The sequence below is a fragment of the Psammomys obesus genome, unplaced genomic scaffold (assembly GCF_907164565.1).
Source record: "Psammomys obesus unplaced genomic scaffold, mPsaObe1.curated_primary_1811, whole genome shotgun sequence".
Classification (NCBI taxonomy): Eukaryota; Metazoa; Chordata; class Mammalia; order Rodentia; family Muridae; genus Psammomys; species Psammomys obesus.
In genome coordinates, this window is record NW_026596117.1 from 696,625 (window position 1) to 713,361 (window position 16,737).

Here is a 16,737-nt window from a genome sequence, read left to right on the forward strand (position 1 = left end):
TTTTATTTTGCATATGTCTATTCCCAACAGTTTTTAGAAAATGTATTCATTAACATTAATTGGGTAATATTATGAGTCACTTTTAACTTCTAAATTAGACTTTAAGTGTTCTTCACTTATGATAAAATGCTGTGAAAAAGAGGCCATCTGCTGAGGCGGTATGGTTACACTTGGCCTTCAGAATGTACTTGGCATCTTCTGTTAGCACTCCTGTTGATTACAAATCCACAAAACAAGTTCACCTTGATCTTTCACATTAAGTCCAGAGTATCTTGGGGAAAATAAATTTGACATAAATGTAAACCTGTGACGTTTCCATCTAAAAAAGGTTAAAATCAAATAGCGCTTTGTGTTCACTTATAATAAAACATCAGAAGTAACAGAGACTCAACTCTTGAAGCCTGTCTTTGGTGAAATATGGCTAGCAATGCCTCTCTTGAACAGGACCAAAATCACTGCTCAGCCATCAACAACAGCATGCCCCTGATACAGGGAAAGCTCCCCACTCTAACCTTATCTGGAAAGATCCGGGTGATTGTGACATTCTTCCTTTTTCTACTCTCTACTGCCTTTAATGCTTCTTTCCTGTTGAAGCTGCAAAAGTGGACTCAGAAGAAGGAGAGAGGGAGAAAACTCTCAAGGATGAAGATACTTTTAAAGCACTTGACCCTAGCCAACCTGTTGGAGACGCTGATTGTCATGCCACTGGATGGAATGTGGAATGTTACAGTCCAGTGGTATGCTGGGGAGCTGCTTTGCAAAGTTCTCAGCTATCTGAAGCTCTTCTCTATGTATGCCCCAGCTTTCATGATGGTGGTGATTAGCCTGGACCGCTCCTTGGCCATCACTCATCCCCTCGCTGTGCAAAACAACAGCAAGCTTGAACAGTCCATGATCGGCCTGGCTTGGATTCTCAGCGTTGTCTTGGCAGGACCACAGGTAAAACATTACTCCTGAGCTTGTGTGAATATGGTGATTTTCTATCTAATCTTGAGTCAAGGTAGAACCTTTTGGGCTCTCTGAAAGTCAGAGAATAGACTTCAACCCAAACCACTTTGTTTTCTTGAGCAAACTCCTTAATCTCTCTGAGTTTCTGTTGATTTATTTATAAAATGGGGTAAATGTCTACCTCACCTGCTGTCATGATGATTAGATAAATAATATATTAAAGAATCAACTATTATCTGTATTAAAATGCCCCTTAAAATATCTTCTCACAACTGACTACATCTCCATCCCCTCCATGTTTCTCAGTCTTCCTCTTATGGAGACTTGAAACAGTCACTTAAAGCCTACAGCCTCAACATCTGACTTACAGGGGTTATAGGAATGCTCCCATTGGCTCAGCTTCCTCTGCTTTTCTTTTGCTCTGGCTGAAATGGAGAGAATGCTCAAGAGCCATGAAACTTACACAGGAGAAAATATTTAAGCATTTCTTACTTGATATTTACTATGTACCAACTAAGAATTCTGCTGCTGCAAACAAGCACAAACTATATTGATGATTACGTTGTTCTTCGCTAATTGTCCTGAAATATCTGACTTTTCAAAAACCAGATCACTGAAGAAAATATGAACAAATTCTTGCAAATAATGTAGAGCTTGTCATTAACAGAGGGATAAGTTGTCATTATGCTCTCTAGTGCTCTGTATTATAAGAATGTCATAGAAGTAAGAGATCTCTAAAACACAGTAAAAACTTACCTGAAAAAAAAATGGAAATCTGCCTACACATTCTAAACCATCTACATGTCTAAAGAACAAAACTGCTATGCAGAACTAAGTATTGTAAGTATTGTAATGTTTCCTCACTAAATTGAGAAGCAGTATTTAATTAATATGTGTCAAAAGGAAAAAGAAATAAGAAAAGCTGAAATGTTTTTACTTCCCTGGAGAAAAGCACAGTTACTCCTAAGAGTAAGTTTCACAGACATGTCCCTTGAAATGAGATTATTTAGCTAAGGTTTGTGTTCTTCTATCTTCTATTTTCCTTGAGCAATGCTTATTGGTTGGTTTCCTCAAAGAAAAGAAACACAAGCTGGTGGCAGAGGGAGTCATTCTTTCATGGAGACAAAATATATGTAAAACTAATACAACTAGGTATGAAAAACTCAAAAATATACAAGTAGAAGAAGATAAATAAGTAGTAACTTTAATATGAAATGATTAGGAAAGGTTTAGAGGGATGAAAAACTGAAGAAAGGCACTTACGTACTTTTCAGAGAGTACTAAAGGGTATGACTGGTTTCCATAAGACACATGTTTGGTTGAAGTGGAAGGCTGAAAGCTACGAACAGCGAAAAAGTGGATCAGCGGTTTCCCCGTTTTCTTTGAGTTGAGAGTATACTATGTATTTGTCATAAAATAGTGTGGTTGTGTTTGTCATGTAGAAGCTAATGTATTTGTTGTACTACATTATAGTACCTAATAAAATACTTAGCATAGTACAAATTTAAAAATTTTGTATGAACAGTTTTTATGATTTTATGCTATTGATTGAAAATAATGCTAGGCATGGGGATACATATTTGTAACCCCACCCTTGGGGTGCAGAGGCAGAAGGATTAAAAGTTCAAGCATAGTGAGAGTTACATAGAAATTCTAACTCAGTAAAAGACTGGGGTGTAGCTCAGTGGCATAGCCCTTGACTGAAAGCTTTACGTCCAATCCTGAGTACTGATGAATGGAATGTAATTAATTAATTTTTAAAGATATAACAGTAAAATACTTGGATCTACAAATGAATGAGGAAAAATAATTTTAATTATATAAGGCTTTGAAATACTCAAAAAGCCCTAAATTAATGAGAAAGCCTGATAGATTTCATGGATTCTGTATAATGAATAAATGTAGCATATGAAATTTGTTTTAATTGTGAAATAATATTATCTATATGGTACAATGCAGTATTTTGATAAATATAATTATAAATATAAATATAATATATAAATATAAAAATAATCTAATTCATAAAAATTAGATTACATAATTAGAATAAATATAACTTCAATCTAAAGTGGCTTTTTAAAACATAAATATTTTAACAAAATATATGTAGTTTCAAACAGTACAATGAGACAAAAAATAATTTTAAATAATCTAGCAATGACGTGATTAAACTGAGGGTAGAATGATATCAGAGAAATCGAACGCTCTGCTAACATGTCCTGAAACCCCTCACATGCTTCTTCTTGTTGTTTGTTGGGCAGAAGGTCTTAAATAGCCCAGGACGGTCTCAAATTAGCTAAGTAGCCAAGGATGTCTGTGAACTTCTGATCCTCCTACCTCTGTCTCCTGTGTGTGGGGATTACATGTCTGTAAAACTGCATGCAGTTTATCTAATGATGGGGATCAAACCAGGAGCTTTGTACCTGCCTGCCATACTCTTTCAGCTGTGAGACTTTGAGAAAGTGACCTGGCTACGTTTAAAAGAGTAATTGTGAGCCTGGGGTTGTAGTGTATTCTTTTAATACAGGCACTTAAGAAGCTGAGGCAACAGGATGGAAAACTCAAGGCTACCATGACTAGGTGGCTCAAACCAGACAAATGCATAAGCCACTTAAAGAATAAGTTATATGTAAAACTACCCACTATAATTCTTTAATTTTAATAATTAGGTTAATATTCATGTTTGTCTCTTCCTTTCATTTTTCCTCATAATAAGCTTTTTGTCTTCCTCTGTGGACTGGAAAGGCTGCATCCCCACCCCACCCCCAAGGGGGAGGTTATCAGAGAGCAGACCACTGAGTTCATGCCAGAGGAAGTCCCTGCTCACCTTACTAGGGACCTCACTTGGAAATGAGTCTATGGGCTACATCTGAGCAGGGATTTTAGGTCCTCTCCATGCATTGTCTTTGGTTGGGGTATCAGTCTCTGCAGAGCCCCCAGGGATCAGTTTTTATGGTTCTGTTGGTCTCCTTTTGGAGCTCCTGCCCCCTCCTGTCTTTCTATCTTCCCCTTCTTTCATAAGATACCCTACACTCTGGCCAAAGACCTGATAAGCTAAGATCAAATAGAAGGGGAAGAGTACCTCCCCTATCAGTTTACTAGGGAAGAGACATGGGGGAGAAAAGGGAGGAAGAATGGGATTGGGAGGAGATGAGGGAGGAGGCCACAGCTGGGACACAAATTGAATAAACTGTAATAAATGACAATAATAAATTTTTAAATTAGCTTTTTGAAGTTAGACAGAAAAAAACTGAAATATGAGAATTTGTTTTCTTTAAGAAATAGTTAGCTTCTTTAGGTGTACAGATTTTAGTATGCTTATCCTATAGTAGATGTCTAATATCCACTTATAAGTGAGTATATACCAAGTGTGTCTTTCTACTTCTGGGATACCTTACCCAGGATGATCTTTTCTTGATCCTACCATTTGCCTTTAAATGTCATGATTTCCTTGTTTTTAAACCAAGGACCATTCATGGATATAACCTAGAACCCCTGCTCAGATGTAGCCCATGGCAGCTCAGTATCCAAGTGGGTTCCCTAGTAAGGGGAACAGGGACTTTTTCTGACATGAACTCAGTGGCTCTTTAATCACCTCCCCCTGAGAGGGAAGCAGCCTTATAATGCCACAGAGGAAAACAATGCAGCCAGTCCTGATGAGATCTAATAAGTTATGATCAGATGGAAGGGGAGGAGGACCTCCCCTATCAGCAGACTTGGAGAGGGGCATGGGAGGAAGTGAGGGAGGGAGGATGGGATGGGGAGGGAATGAGGGAGTTGACTATAGCTGGGATACAAAGTGAATACACAGTAATTAACTGAGGGGGGAGCAGCCTTACCAGGCCACAGAAGATGACAATGCAGCCACTCCTGATGTGATCTGATCGACTAAGATCAGAAGGAAGGAGAGGAGGACCTCCCCTACCAGTGGACTTGGGGAGAGGCATGAATGAAGAAGGGGAAGGGAGGGTAGGACCAGGAGGGGTAGAGGGAGGGGCTTTTGGGGGGGATACAAAGTGAATACAGTGTAATTAATAAAATTTAAAAAACAGAAATTAACATAAAAATTAAAATTTAAAACAGGCAAAAGAGTTAAAGACAATGCTTACATAGAAAGGGAATTATTCAAAGTTGCCAAAATTTTACTTTGCATCATACTAATCAGGAAACTTTCTCACAGTGCCCTCAGACCACAAAACTACACTACTCACTGAAAGCTACTTGTGCCAGAACATGATAACTCAGATCTTAAAGTTATCATTTCTAAAAGTAAGTTCAAAGAGGAAGAAGGAAAATGCAGGAGGGAGACAGGGAATGAGATAGAGCAGCAGACAAGCCTTGGGAGGAGCTCTTCTTTATGGCCATACATTTCTTAATTTAGGTGTGGCTCCACATAATTAAGTCACATTCCTTAATGAGAGTCATCTAAGACCACAGGAGTACAGAGTCGCAAAGTATTTGCAGGAAGAGTTCATGTTCCTGGCTTATCTTGTTCATGTGGAGTATTACCATAGCAGCTTTTAAATTCAATAGCTAACACAGGCCTGTAGGCAAGAAACTTGGGCACTCCTTAGTTAGCTTCTGGAGTGAGGAAGTATGGTTTGAAGATATGTAGAGACTTGCCTTGACACATGAGCTAATGTACTGAGTAAAATGCACTTCTGAACTTGACAAGCAGCTCAAATTCAATAAATACTTACCTCCCATGAGCAATGTGCCAAACATTGTTTAAGGCGCAGTAGCAGCGTGCTAGACTCAGTAGTAGCAATAACAAGATGATGAATAATAGTTGAAGACAAAAATGTGTGTCAGAATAGTTCACGGATGTTCCCAACAACAATATAAATTATGCACGTTATTCTTTTTTATATGAATAAATTAAGTCCATAAGGATTCTATGACATTCCCAGGGTATGTAAAATGAGTGGAAATTTTAATATATTACAGTTAATCATACAGGCAAGGTATAAATAACAGTACTCCATTTGTTCATATAGCTATTTACCTATGATATATTTACCTATGGCTATTTGCCTATGATATATATACACCTATGATATTTATCTATAATCAAGGAACCCAAAATATTAGACATAGACATAAGAAACAAGCATAAAAATTACACTTGTGTATGCATGGGAATCTTTGCTCATAGGATATAGAAATTGATATAAAAAGGTACAAATACAACTTGCTTAGTACATTTAGTGTTGCTTGTATGTGTATGATCTCAGAGACGAGCACTTACTTGGTACTAAATACCAATCAGGGGACTCATTCCTTAGAAAGACTAGTTCTCCTTCTCCCCATTGTTGTTACTTGCTTGCAGCTCTTTGTCTAGGGGTGAGACCTATGAGATCTGTTGGGTCTGCCCCTTCCAAATTAGTGTATCTATTGATGTCATCATTTTTCAGCTCTGTTGTTAAAGAATCATGAGTGCAGTGACCCAATCATTTCTATAAGACAAATTCTCAGACAGACTTCCTGGTCCTCTTCTGTTCTTCCTCCAAGAGAACATCAAAGTTTTATTGATCTTTAAAACCCAAAATTGAAAAAAAAGTATCAAAATTAGAACAGTCTGTGATATCCTGGTTGAGACTTAGCCCTCAGAACCGGAGTTCCTGGGTATTAGGTTTGGCTGTGAAGATGTTCTGGAAGACTCAGCACATGTCCACAGTCCTTTTGTGAGGATCTAGACAATCCTGTATTTTGTCCTGGGCCCTCTCTGTATTCTAGTTTCTCTGCTTGAGAGAAACACAAACCAGTACCTGTAATCTCAGTACACGGGAGGTGGAAACAAAAGATAAGAGGTTGAGGTTTACCTTTGATAAAGCTGTTTATTCTAGGCCAGCTTGGGCTTACATCTGTCTAAAACTAAATCAAAAATTAGAAACCTGGAGTTCCATCTTTAGCACAGGGCTTCACACTGGTTAGTCCCCATTTAATGTCCAATGCATGGACACAGTCAGAAGTACCCCAGGAGTTCCTGTCTTAAGTTAACAACTCAATTGTCAGGGCACAGCTGAGAAGAGTCTACTGTGAACTCCACTTTATAGATGGAGAACCTGAAGCTAATTACATTCAGGACAATTTAGGCTGTGCTATGGTTGGCCTGACAAACTGTGGCTAGAAGATCATATTCTAAGAACAAAAGTATCTTCAATTGCTTCCAAAGAAGAGAAACAGAATGTTCCTGATTATGGCAAAACGAAACAAACACTGATAAGAGCATGAGTCATGGGTAAGGGAGAAAAAAATAAACAGAAATTGTAGACAGAATCCAAGGACAAAGGTACCGCTGAAAGTAAAGTAGATCCCTATATTAATCACTCAAATGAGCACAGTGCGGGAAACAAAATAAATTGAAGCAAGCCTAAAACAAACAAATTTATGGGTAATATTTGAGTCCCCATATGCTTTCCTGAACTTCTGGTTTAAAATTAATTAGTCTATCACATATAATGGCTATGTCATTAAGTATACTTTTTCCACTTAATAAATTCCCGAATGTGGACAAAATAACATATTCTTAAAAGAAATAAGCGTCTTCAGTTGCTTGCAAAGAAGTAAAATATTCTTGATTATGGCAAAATAGATACCAGTAAGAACAAAAGAGAAAAATATATACCTCTGTTTAATCTGCTTTAAAACTACATTTTAAATAAAGTCTACAATGAAAATAAGTCTGAGGCATTATTTGGGTTGAACTTGTGACAGTCTTATGCATGCCATCACGGTCTATTTGAGTTCGCATGTGCATCAGCCCTGTTGTGTCTGAAAAACAGTTTCCTTGAAGTCATCAATCACACTGACTCTTAGTAATGTTTCTGCCTCCCCTTCCACATGGGGTCCTGGGCCTTGAGGAGAGGGGTGTGAGTGATCCAAAGTCTCTCACTTTGCCCACTGTGTAGTTATAGGTCTCTGTGTCAATCACCATCTACTGCAAGAAGAAACTTTTCTGATGAGGCTTAACTGATGCCGTGGGTTTATGGATATAACAACATGTCATTCAGAATTATTTTATTGCTGTCTCCATTTACCAGGATATTAGAAGGTTCTCCCCTGGGGCTTACGTCCTAGCTAGTCTCGGTTCTTGTCCTTATTAGCAGTATCAGGCAATAGGTCCTATCTCATGGAATGAATGTTAAATCAGTCTTTAAAGACTGGTTGATTATTCTCCTAACAATTGTGTCACCATTGCGCGAGCGAGCACATCTAGCAGAATTCATAGTCAGAGGATATTGATTATTACCTTCTCTGTTGTCTTGCATAGCACCTTCCAGCACTATGAACACTAGCCAATAGGAGTGAAGTTTCCAGTTGGGTCTAAGCCAGAATTACCCGTCCTGTAAGTACATAATGTCTTCAGCAACAGGGTCTTAGGATTGCGGAGGGCAACCAGTAACATTGGCAACCGCCTGTAATGTTTGAGGGTCCTTTGTCCATGGGATTCTTTTGACAAACAGCTCAGAAAAGATGCAACCCATTTCTACCACTGAAGTTTTATTTCGTAGCGTATGATGTTTACTTAGTGCATTGTCTCCCTCATTCTATGGTAACTCCATTTAAATTCCTTTCCTACATGTATCCATTTTTAGAAAGCATCTACAATAGTAGGTTTTGATAGGGCTTTTTAAAAAGGCCTAGTGTTAGTCGGTAAATTCAAATAGGAATATCAGATAAAATTGAGGAGGGAAAACTAGCACTATTGGTTTCTAATTAGACATGTTAGTATGTCACTTCTCGTGATAAAGAGAAGAAAATATTGTGTCCAAAATATGTCATAAAAGCTTAGCCTCAAAAAATGATTTTTTTACAAAATGAGAAGCCAAACAAACTGGTTTAAACAGCCAGTGAATTCCTTATAAAAGACACCTAAATTCATGCAATAAAAATGTGAGAGTTTGATAAATTTATTATAAAAAAAGAAGAAAATAAGTCTAAGGTAATGGAAGACTCAGTTTATAACATGCGGACTGTAGACCTGGATTTGGGATAAAATTAGCTGACTTGTTTGAGTTTCTTGGTTTTGAGACTGATGATATGATCCTTTGTTGCCCTCTAGTGGACTAATTTAAACTTTATTTTCTACTTGATAAAGGATCTGAAATTTGAAAAATCAATGCTGTAGTTACAAATATAAGATACAAAATTTTATTTTCTCTACAAAGAAAAAAACGTATTTCAGCCTCTTAAAATGAGCACACTCTACTCCTACCTCATGAGCTCCCAAAGTAAAGACATCCAGGACCAACTGTTAACTAAAATATCATATTCAATGGAAAAAAACTGTAGCCTATCAGTCATCATTTGATAAAAAAAAAAAAAAAAAAAAAAGCACTTGTTCAAAGTTCCTTGCTACAGGTCTAAAAATGTTTGTCTTCTCTTCTTTTTATCTGGATAATGTACACAGTAAAGTGAAGTTTCTCTGAAGAACACTTGGAAATAACAAGAAGAAAGATGTTTCATGGGTCAGGAAAAAAAAAAAAAGAATGGGTGTCTACTAGAATTTACTTACTGATTCACCCGCTTTTCAAGACTCATTTTTGTTTGTGGGTGGCATGCTCATGGGGGCTACAAGAGGGCACTAGATCCCCTAAAGCTGCAGCCCTTGTGAGCCACCTGACTGGGTGCTGGGAAGCAAACTTAGGCACTGGGAAATACCTGGGGAGCAATCCAGCTCTTGGGTTTATCTTTGAAAATGATTTACAGTATTTTCATTAATACATTCCAGTTGTTCTCTTTAAGGCTTTAAAATAAAGATATCACTTTAAAACAGGATTCCACACTCAAGAGCAAGGTTGCAAGAACTATGCAACACTTTCTTGGATACCTTTACCCTATGCCTTGGATACCTATACCCTATATCACCAAATATTAGCATTTTCTTATTTGCTGTTGTCTAAGTTGCGGTTTTGTTACTATGAAGAGACACTGTGACCAAGGCAACTCTTATAAAAGAAAGCGCTGACTTGGGGCTTGCTTACAGTTCTAGAGGTTAGCCCATGATCACCATGCTGGAAGGCCTAGTGCTGCAGCAATAGCTGAGAGCTTTAAGTCCCGACCTGTAATCAGCAGGCAGCGTGGCAGGAAGGAATGGGCCTGCAGTGTGTATTTGAAACCTCAAAGCCCATGATCAGCAACATGTCTCCTCCAATGAGGACACAACTCTTCCAAACAAGGACACACCTCCTAATCCTTCCAAACAGTTCATGGTCTGTGGAGAAAGCTTGCAAACATATGAGCCTATGAGGGGCATGCTCACTCAAACTACCACAGTTGTCGTTATTCTTAAGTGCTTTTTGAGTTGTTGAAAAGTCTGGACTTGTGTTTAAGACATCTCATGCACCCCTACAATAGGATTATCAAAATCAGGAAATCGCCACTAATGGAATGCTATCGCTTAATCCATATGCCCTATTCAAATTGCATTAGTCATTCTAGCTTGCTATCTGCTCTTAAAAAAAATCACTTAAAAAATTTAAAAAATATTTTTGATCATGTTTCTCCTCCCCCAATTCCTTCCAGACCTTCCCCCCCCCAAAAAAAAGGTGATGTGGCAATTCCCATACTGCCACCTAAGTCTCTTCTGCTGGAATCTTCCTGTCTTCCTCCCTGTTTCAAAAGATTGATACTTTGGAAAAGCATGTGCCATTTGCAAATGCTTCCTCAACTTCGGTTTATCTTAGGATTTCTCAGCGCTGTATCTTAAGTAAGCATACTGAAGGTGTGATATTGGCTTCATCTCAATGCATTTTCTAGGGAGACAAATGACGTCAACTTGTCCCATTATCTATAATATTAATCACATGAATATTTCTCCATTATAAAGTTGTCTTACTCTTTTATTACTAATAAGTGTCTAGCAGCTAGATATTTTGATTTTTTTCAATGTCCTATTCTCAAACTTTCATGGATCATTTTTGTCAACTGTTGATGATTTTTGCTGGCCAGGTAGTAAAAACATTTTGTATATTCCCATTATTTCATTAATTAGCATTTTATATTAAGGAAAAGTTTTTAGTTATACTTATTTTTGTGCTGTGTAATTTACACCCATACGAATTCATGCATTCTTGTTTTGTTTGATAGTTTATCACTACTTTTTGTTTGTCGGTTTTTGTTTTTGTTTTAAACGGGGTCTTATAAGGAGCTTCATTGCTGGCCTGGAACTCATAGAGGTCCGCCTGCCTCTACCTCCTAAATGCTGGAACTAAAAGAGTATGTCATCTTTTGTCATTACTTAAGATTCATTTCCTTTTTGTATTTTGATCACTAAACTGTCTTGGATTTATGCAACTGGATTTTAGTCTCTCTTTCATTGTCAGTTCTTCTCTGAATAGTTCTAGACTCTGGCAGAGCCAACGGATGAACATAATTGTGCTTTGTCTGCCTCAGGCTTTGGACCATCTATTCCAATGAGCACTGGATTCTTATAGTAAAGAAAGGAATTTACAAACCAAGCTTCATCATCTCTAGACTCTCTTCAGGAGCAGGGTTGAAAATAAATATAAATATATAAATATACAGACACATGCACAAATGGGTTTTTACCTACTTCACTGCTAAATAGCATTCCATTGTATACTTTCCCATAATGCATTCAGGCACTGTTCCATAAAATGTCATGTAGAATTGGGAAGGAAAGAGGGAGTGGGCTACAGCTGGGATACAAGTGAATGTATAAAATTAATTAAAAATAAAAATATTAATATAAAAAATGCCACATAGATTGTTCTGACACTTTTTGGTTGCAAATAATGCATTATCTCCTGCACATATATTTCCATATAACAGATTTACAGATATGTGTTCAAAGTAAATTTCTGGATGTAGGATTGACGATGAATAAATGCTTTAATAGAATTGTTCAGAGGAACATAACCAATAGAATATATACAGAACTGTAAGAGGGAATTTGTTAGATCGGCATATGTGGGGGCCAGCAGAGCAATGATCCACCAGAGACAAGAAGGCAGTTCTGTTCAACACGACTCAGTAGCCAGTGTTGGTTCAAACTTTAGGAATCTGACCCTAAGTGGTTTATTTTTTAATATTTAAGCACAGCAAACTTGGGTGAATTTTTCCTTCATGAAAATTAGCTCAATCCCATGTGCACAATGACAACAACAAACTCTTTGTAAAGTTTATGTGACACCTTCCATAAAGATGGGTTCTATTAATTGCCAAGCTCCTGATAGGGTCTAGGGGAAAATCCGATTTAGTCTTATCTACACAGAAAGCACAAAGGCACCAGGCTATTAACCTCATCCACTCTCAGCCTTCTGGGTGGAAAATAGGTTATCCATGTTCCCCCTTGTTCCCAGTGCTTATCTGTGGACACAAGGACCCCTGTACCTCCCACAGGCTCACATGATCAGAAACTGGACAGTCCCACAGCCTACATCTGTGGACTGAAAAGCCTGGGAAAACAGGAAACTGGAAGATTCAAAGAAACAGTGGGCAGTGATGCCACCCAAGTTTGCTACAGGAGGGCTGGAAGCTAAGTGGATAGTCTCCACTGCAGGAACAAACACAAAAGCTGAACATTCATGAGCCTGCTGTCCAAGGGATTGACAGCAGCAAGAACCTGTGCCTACTCTAGAAATGCGGAGGAAGGCAGGCCCAAGTTTCCCTCTCTTTTCACACTTGATGCTATGCGGACCTTAACCATAAGGCAGTACTGTCTACACTCACTGTGGATCTTCCTCCCTCAGCTGACTGAGCCACACATCAATCATCTCTGGAAGCACCTTCACAGACATACACGGAAATATGGTTTACCAGTTTTCTAGCATTTCCCAATCCAGTCAAGTTGACAACAAAAATTATCTAATTATCAAAATTATCAAATAACTAACTAGACTCCCATAATACCCTTCACCACTGGTTGTACTGATTTGTATTCCCACTAGCTACACAAACAGGTATTGGTTTCCACAGCATCTTGCCAAAAAATGCATTGGGGAAATTTTGCATTTTTGCTAGTCCCATTAGTGAAAACGGCATTTTGGTGTAACTTGTTGACCTGTTTTTGTTGTTCTTGTTGTTGACATGTTTTTATTAATAAGGTGAACGTATTGTTGCTGGGAGGGTTCTCCATTCTTTTCTTCATGGAAGAAAGGATGCAGTCAAAAGATTCTGAATGTAAAAGCTATTTGGAAAAGAAAAGCAAGCAAGTACTCCAGAGAAACTGGCGTGAGCTATTTCAGTGGAGCATACTACACAGTGGGTGCTGTGCTGTGAAATTCAAAGAAGCTTTCAAAGCAGCATATTTGTGGGTAAAATGACCTCCTTTCCCTCCCAAGTCATGGTGGACCAGATCTCCCTTTTCAGGCATTTCTTTCCGTGACCCTCCAGAAAAGGGTGTAGGGGTGACAAAACTGGAAAGTGAACAGCTGAGACGTTTTTTTGAGGACACAAGCACTTCTTCGGCGCAGGTGTGGTGGCTTAGCTTTTGGTACAATGGGAGAAATGTATCTGCAGCCTCAAGGATATTTGAACACAAAGGGGCTTCCTAAACCCAGCAGACAGCTATCACGACACAAGTTTGGTGTTCTTGGTTGCCTCAGAGCTAATTTATTTCTGACACGGGTCAAGGTGGCATTCATTACTGAACTCACGGCTGTCAACCAGTTAAAGCTTTTTAAAGTTTAAGTTTTGTACTGAAATCTGGTGCCTAGATTTTATAATAACCTTTCCAGCTATGAAAAACAAGAATGGGACTACCTCCCACCAGCCCCTTCTCCCAATGTCACTGCTCATGTCTATCTTCCACTCAATATTATCAGAATAGAAGCTTTCTAAAACATGCACATTTTTTGACCATTTAAAAAAGTATAGCATGTTATTAGGTCTTTCAGTGTCTAAAATAAATTTAATATGTATTTTTTATGGATATGTTCTAAAAAACACAGTTTTAAAACACTATGGATATACAATGAACAAAATCATTTCACAAAGTCTGTTCAGCATAACTATAGAACTGAAAGTGCAAGTGGGGTTTAAATCTCTTTAAGTGAGCATTGTTCTTCAAGGCTGAAACAATTTCACCAATTACAAATTCCTACAGATTTATCCAAATTAACACAAACATAGTTTAAGCAGATCTCATTTACAAGTTTCAATAGAATTGTCAAAATGTCATGCCAAGGATTTTAGAAATTGCTTTAGGTATGGAAGCTAAAAGAATGAAGGAAGGAATACTTTCAATATTTGGGGGAAAAAACATACAACTTTTCCTTGTTTTTTTCACAGTTATATATCTTCAGAATGATCTACCTTGCAGACAGCTCTGGGCAAGCAGAAGTTTTCTCTCAATGTGTGACACACTGCAGTTTTCTACAATGGTGGCATCAAGCCTTTTACAACCTTTTCACCTTCAGCTGCCTCTTCATTTTCCCTCTTCTCATCATGCTAATCTGCAATGCCAAAATTATCTTCACCCTCACGCGAGTCCTTCATCAAGATCCGCGCAGTAAGTATTCCTTAGATTCAATAACTGTAAAAAAAAAACAAAAAAAAACAAAAACAAAAACAAAATAACAGTATTTAAGCAATACTTAGACAGAGTGGTCGTGTATTTGATACCGTGGCAAGCAGTTCACAAATGTTAGGTCACTTATTAATTCACAGTCACACCTATACGCAAGTTATAGATGAGGTCTGTTAGCAACATCTCATGTTCTCATTTTTCATCATAGAATAAAAGAACAAAGGACAGATGGGAAGAGGCTCAGAAGTCTCCACACATCCTTAAAGATTTATGTACAGTTAATAGTCGGTGTAGCCACTTCACAAGGTGCCATTGGTCCTGTAAGCAACTGTACTATCTGGTTTTCTGTCACCTTGACACAAGCTAGAGTCATCAGAATGGAAGGAGCCTGAGTTGAGGAGCTGCTTCCATGAGATCCAGCTGTAAGGCTTTTTCTCAGTTTTGATCAACTGGGGAGGGTCCAGTCCATTGTGGGTGGTATCATCCCTGAGCTGGTTGACCTGGGTTCCATAAGAAAAAAAGACTGATCTGATCAAGCCAGAAGAAGCAAGTCCTTCATGGCTTCTGCATCAGCTCCTGCCTCCACATTCCTTCTCTGAGTGAGTTCCTGTCCTGACTTCCTTTGGTGATGAACAGTGATGTGGAAATATAAGCCGAATAAATCCTTTCTTCCCCAGTTTGCTTTTTTGGTCATTTAGTTACAGCAATAGAAACCCTAACTAAGATGGCAACCTTCATGAAATTCATCATGTCATTCAAAAAGAGGAGGTAGGGCACATGAAAGTAGAAATGGGACGAATTGGGGAAAAGAGGCAGAAGTGTGAAGGGAGCAAGAGAGCCATGGAGGAGGGGGTGAATATGATGCAAATATCATACACAAACATACAGTCACACACACACACATCATAATGAAGTTGTTGTGTATAATTAATACATGCAAATAAAAACATTTTTAAAGGAAAAAGATAATTACTTTATCAAAACTCAGGATAAGTACTGAAAACATATTCTACTGGGCTAACACAGCAAACATCTGATGTCTAGAATATAATAAACAATCAACTTCATATTTTAGTTGTATGAATACCTCCATTTTTCAAATCTTCCTTGGTTTAATTAAATTTTAATTTTAAGAATGTCCTACTCTTCATTCTTTCATACAGGAAAACTTGGTCTGAAAACATATTTCTTGGCTGAGAAAGTTTCATTATATAGCCCAGGCCAGCCTCCTGCCTTTGCTTCCTTGGTAGGAGTATTGCAAATGAGTACCCACACCTAGCTGGGGTGGGGTGGAAATATTTTTAAGTAAATCATTATTGGAACTATTTTTCTTATAACCAATAGGTAGAATCAATGGACCTTTCTTCCATTTTTATCATTTCGGTTTTGTGAGAAAGTTGACATTAAACACTTACACTTTTTCTCTGTTTTAATAGAACTACAGCTGAATCAATCCAAGAACAATATCCCAAGGGCACGGCTGAGAACTCTAAAGATGACAGTTGCATTTGCCACATCGTTTATTGTCTGCTGGACTCCCTACTATGTCCTAGGGATTTGGTACTGGTTTGACCCTGAAATGTTAAACAGGGTGTCAGAGCCAGTTAATCACTTCTTCTTTCTCTTTGCTTTTCTGAACCCATGCTTTGACCCACTTATATATGGATATTTCTCTTTGTAATTGGGAGACTACAGAAAACTAAAACGGAAACTAATTTTAACAGTTGAGCATAAGCTCAAAACTTGCAATTCAAGGACATGCAGGCAAGGCAGAGTTTAAGCTTAGGTTATGAACCTTGTTCTTGTAGAGAGTTTATTGTTGGGGCCTCGAAAGACCTTCAAAAAAAAAATACTAAAATTTATCCTTAATCATAAGCTCCTGAACTAACCTCTGCCTTGTCTGATGTTTTACCGAATGTGATTTGGGCTTCTTTTCACTTCCTCCTTAAATTATAATGTATAAACACTTAAAATAACCACATCCAAAGATTAAAAAGGTATCAAAACATAAGGCTGGTAAACTACAACATTCATAAGATGAGCATGGTTTGGGGAGTTTTTTTTTTTCTCAAAAGGGGGCTCAAGAGCAAAAGCAGAGTGAGGCTATCACAACACCTAGAGCACAGAAGCAGTAGAATCACCGTCCTTAGGTCAGCAGCAAAAACAACTGATACTGTCACAACACCTAAGCAGAGACAGTAGAATCACTGTCCACAGGTCAGTTTTAACTCCGATCAGAAAAAGACCTACTTTTCTTTTTTGCTTTAAAAACATTTTTAATTCCTATTAAGCAA

The 16,737-nt window shown here is 38.0% G+C and overlaps 1 protein-coding gene across 2 annotated transcripts; it reads left to right on the forward strand.

The window, feature by feature from the left end:
- Positions 1-402: 402 nt before the first annotated feature.
- Positions 403-16,124, forward strand: Gnrhr (gonadotropin releasing hormone receptor). 2 transcript variants are annotated; one of them, XM_055629277.1, is made up of 3 exons: positions 403-939; positions 14,206-14,425; positions 15,880-16,124. In XM_055629277.1, exons 1-3 carry the CDS (start codon positions 418-420, stop codon positions 16,122-16,124), a joined length of 987 nt encoding a protein of 328 aa, XP_055485252.1. In that variant the 5' UTR covers positions 403-417. The 2 variants fall into 2 exon arrangements, with proteins under 2 accessions (XP_055485252.1, XP_055485251.1); XM_055629276.1 differs by having other exon boundaries at positions 418-939; positions 14,334-14,425; positions 15,880-16,015.
- Positions 16,125-16,737: the final 613 nt, after the last annotated feature.

Bases quoted from the DNA above. Each gene is read 5' to 3' on its own strand.
- Gnrhr (XM_055629277.1), top strand. From the start codon at position 418: ATGGCTAGCAATGCCTCTCTTGAACAGGACCAAAATCACTGCTCAGCC. The intron at 940-14,205 runs GTAAAACATTAC...TTTTTTTCACAG, and splicing joins TTGTCTTGGCAGGACCACAG to TTATATATCTTCAGAATGAT. The intron at 14,426-15,879 runs GTAAGTATTCCT...CTGTTTTAATAG, and splicing joins CCTTCATCAAGATCCGCGCA to AACTACAGCTGAATCAATCC.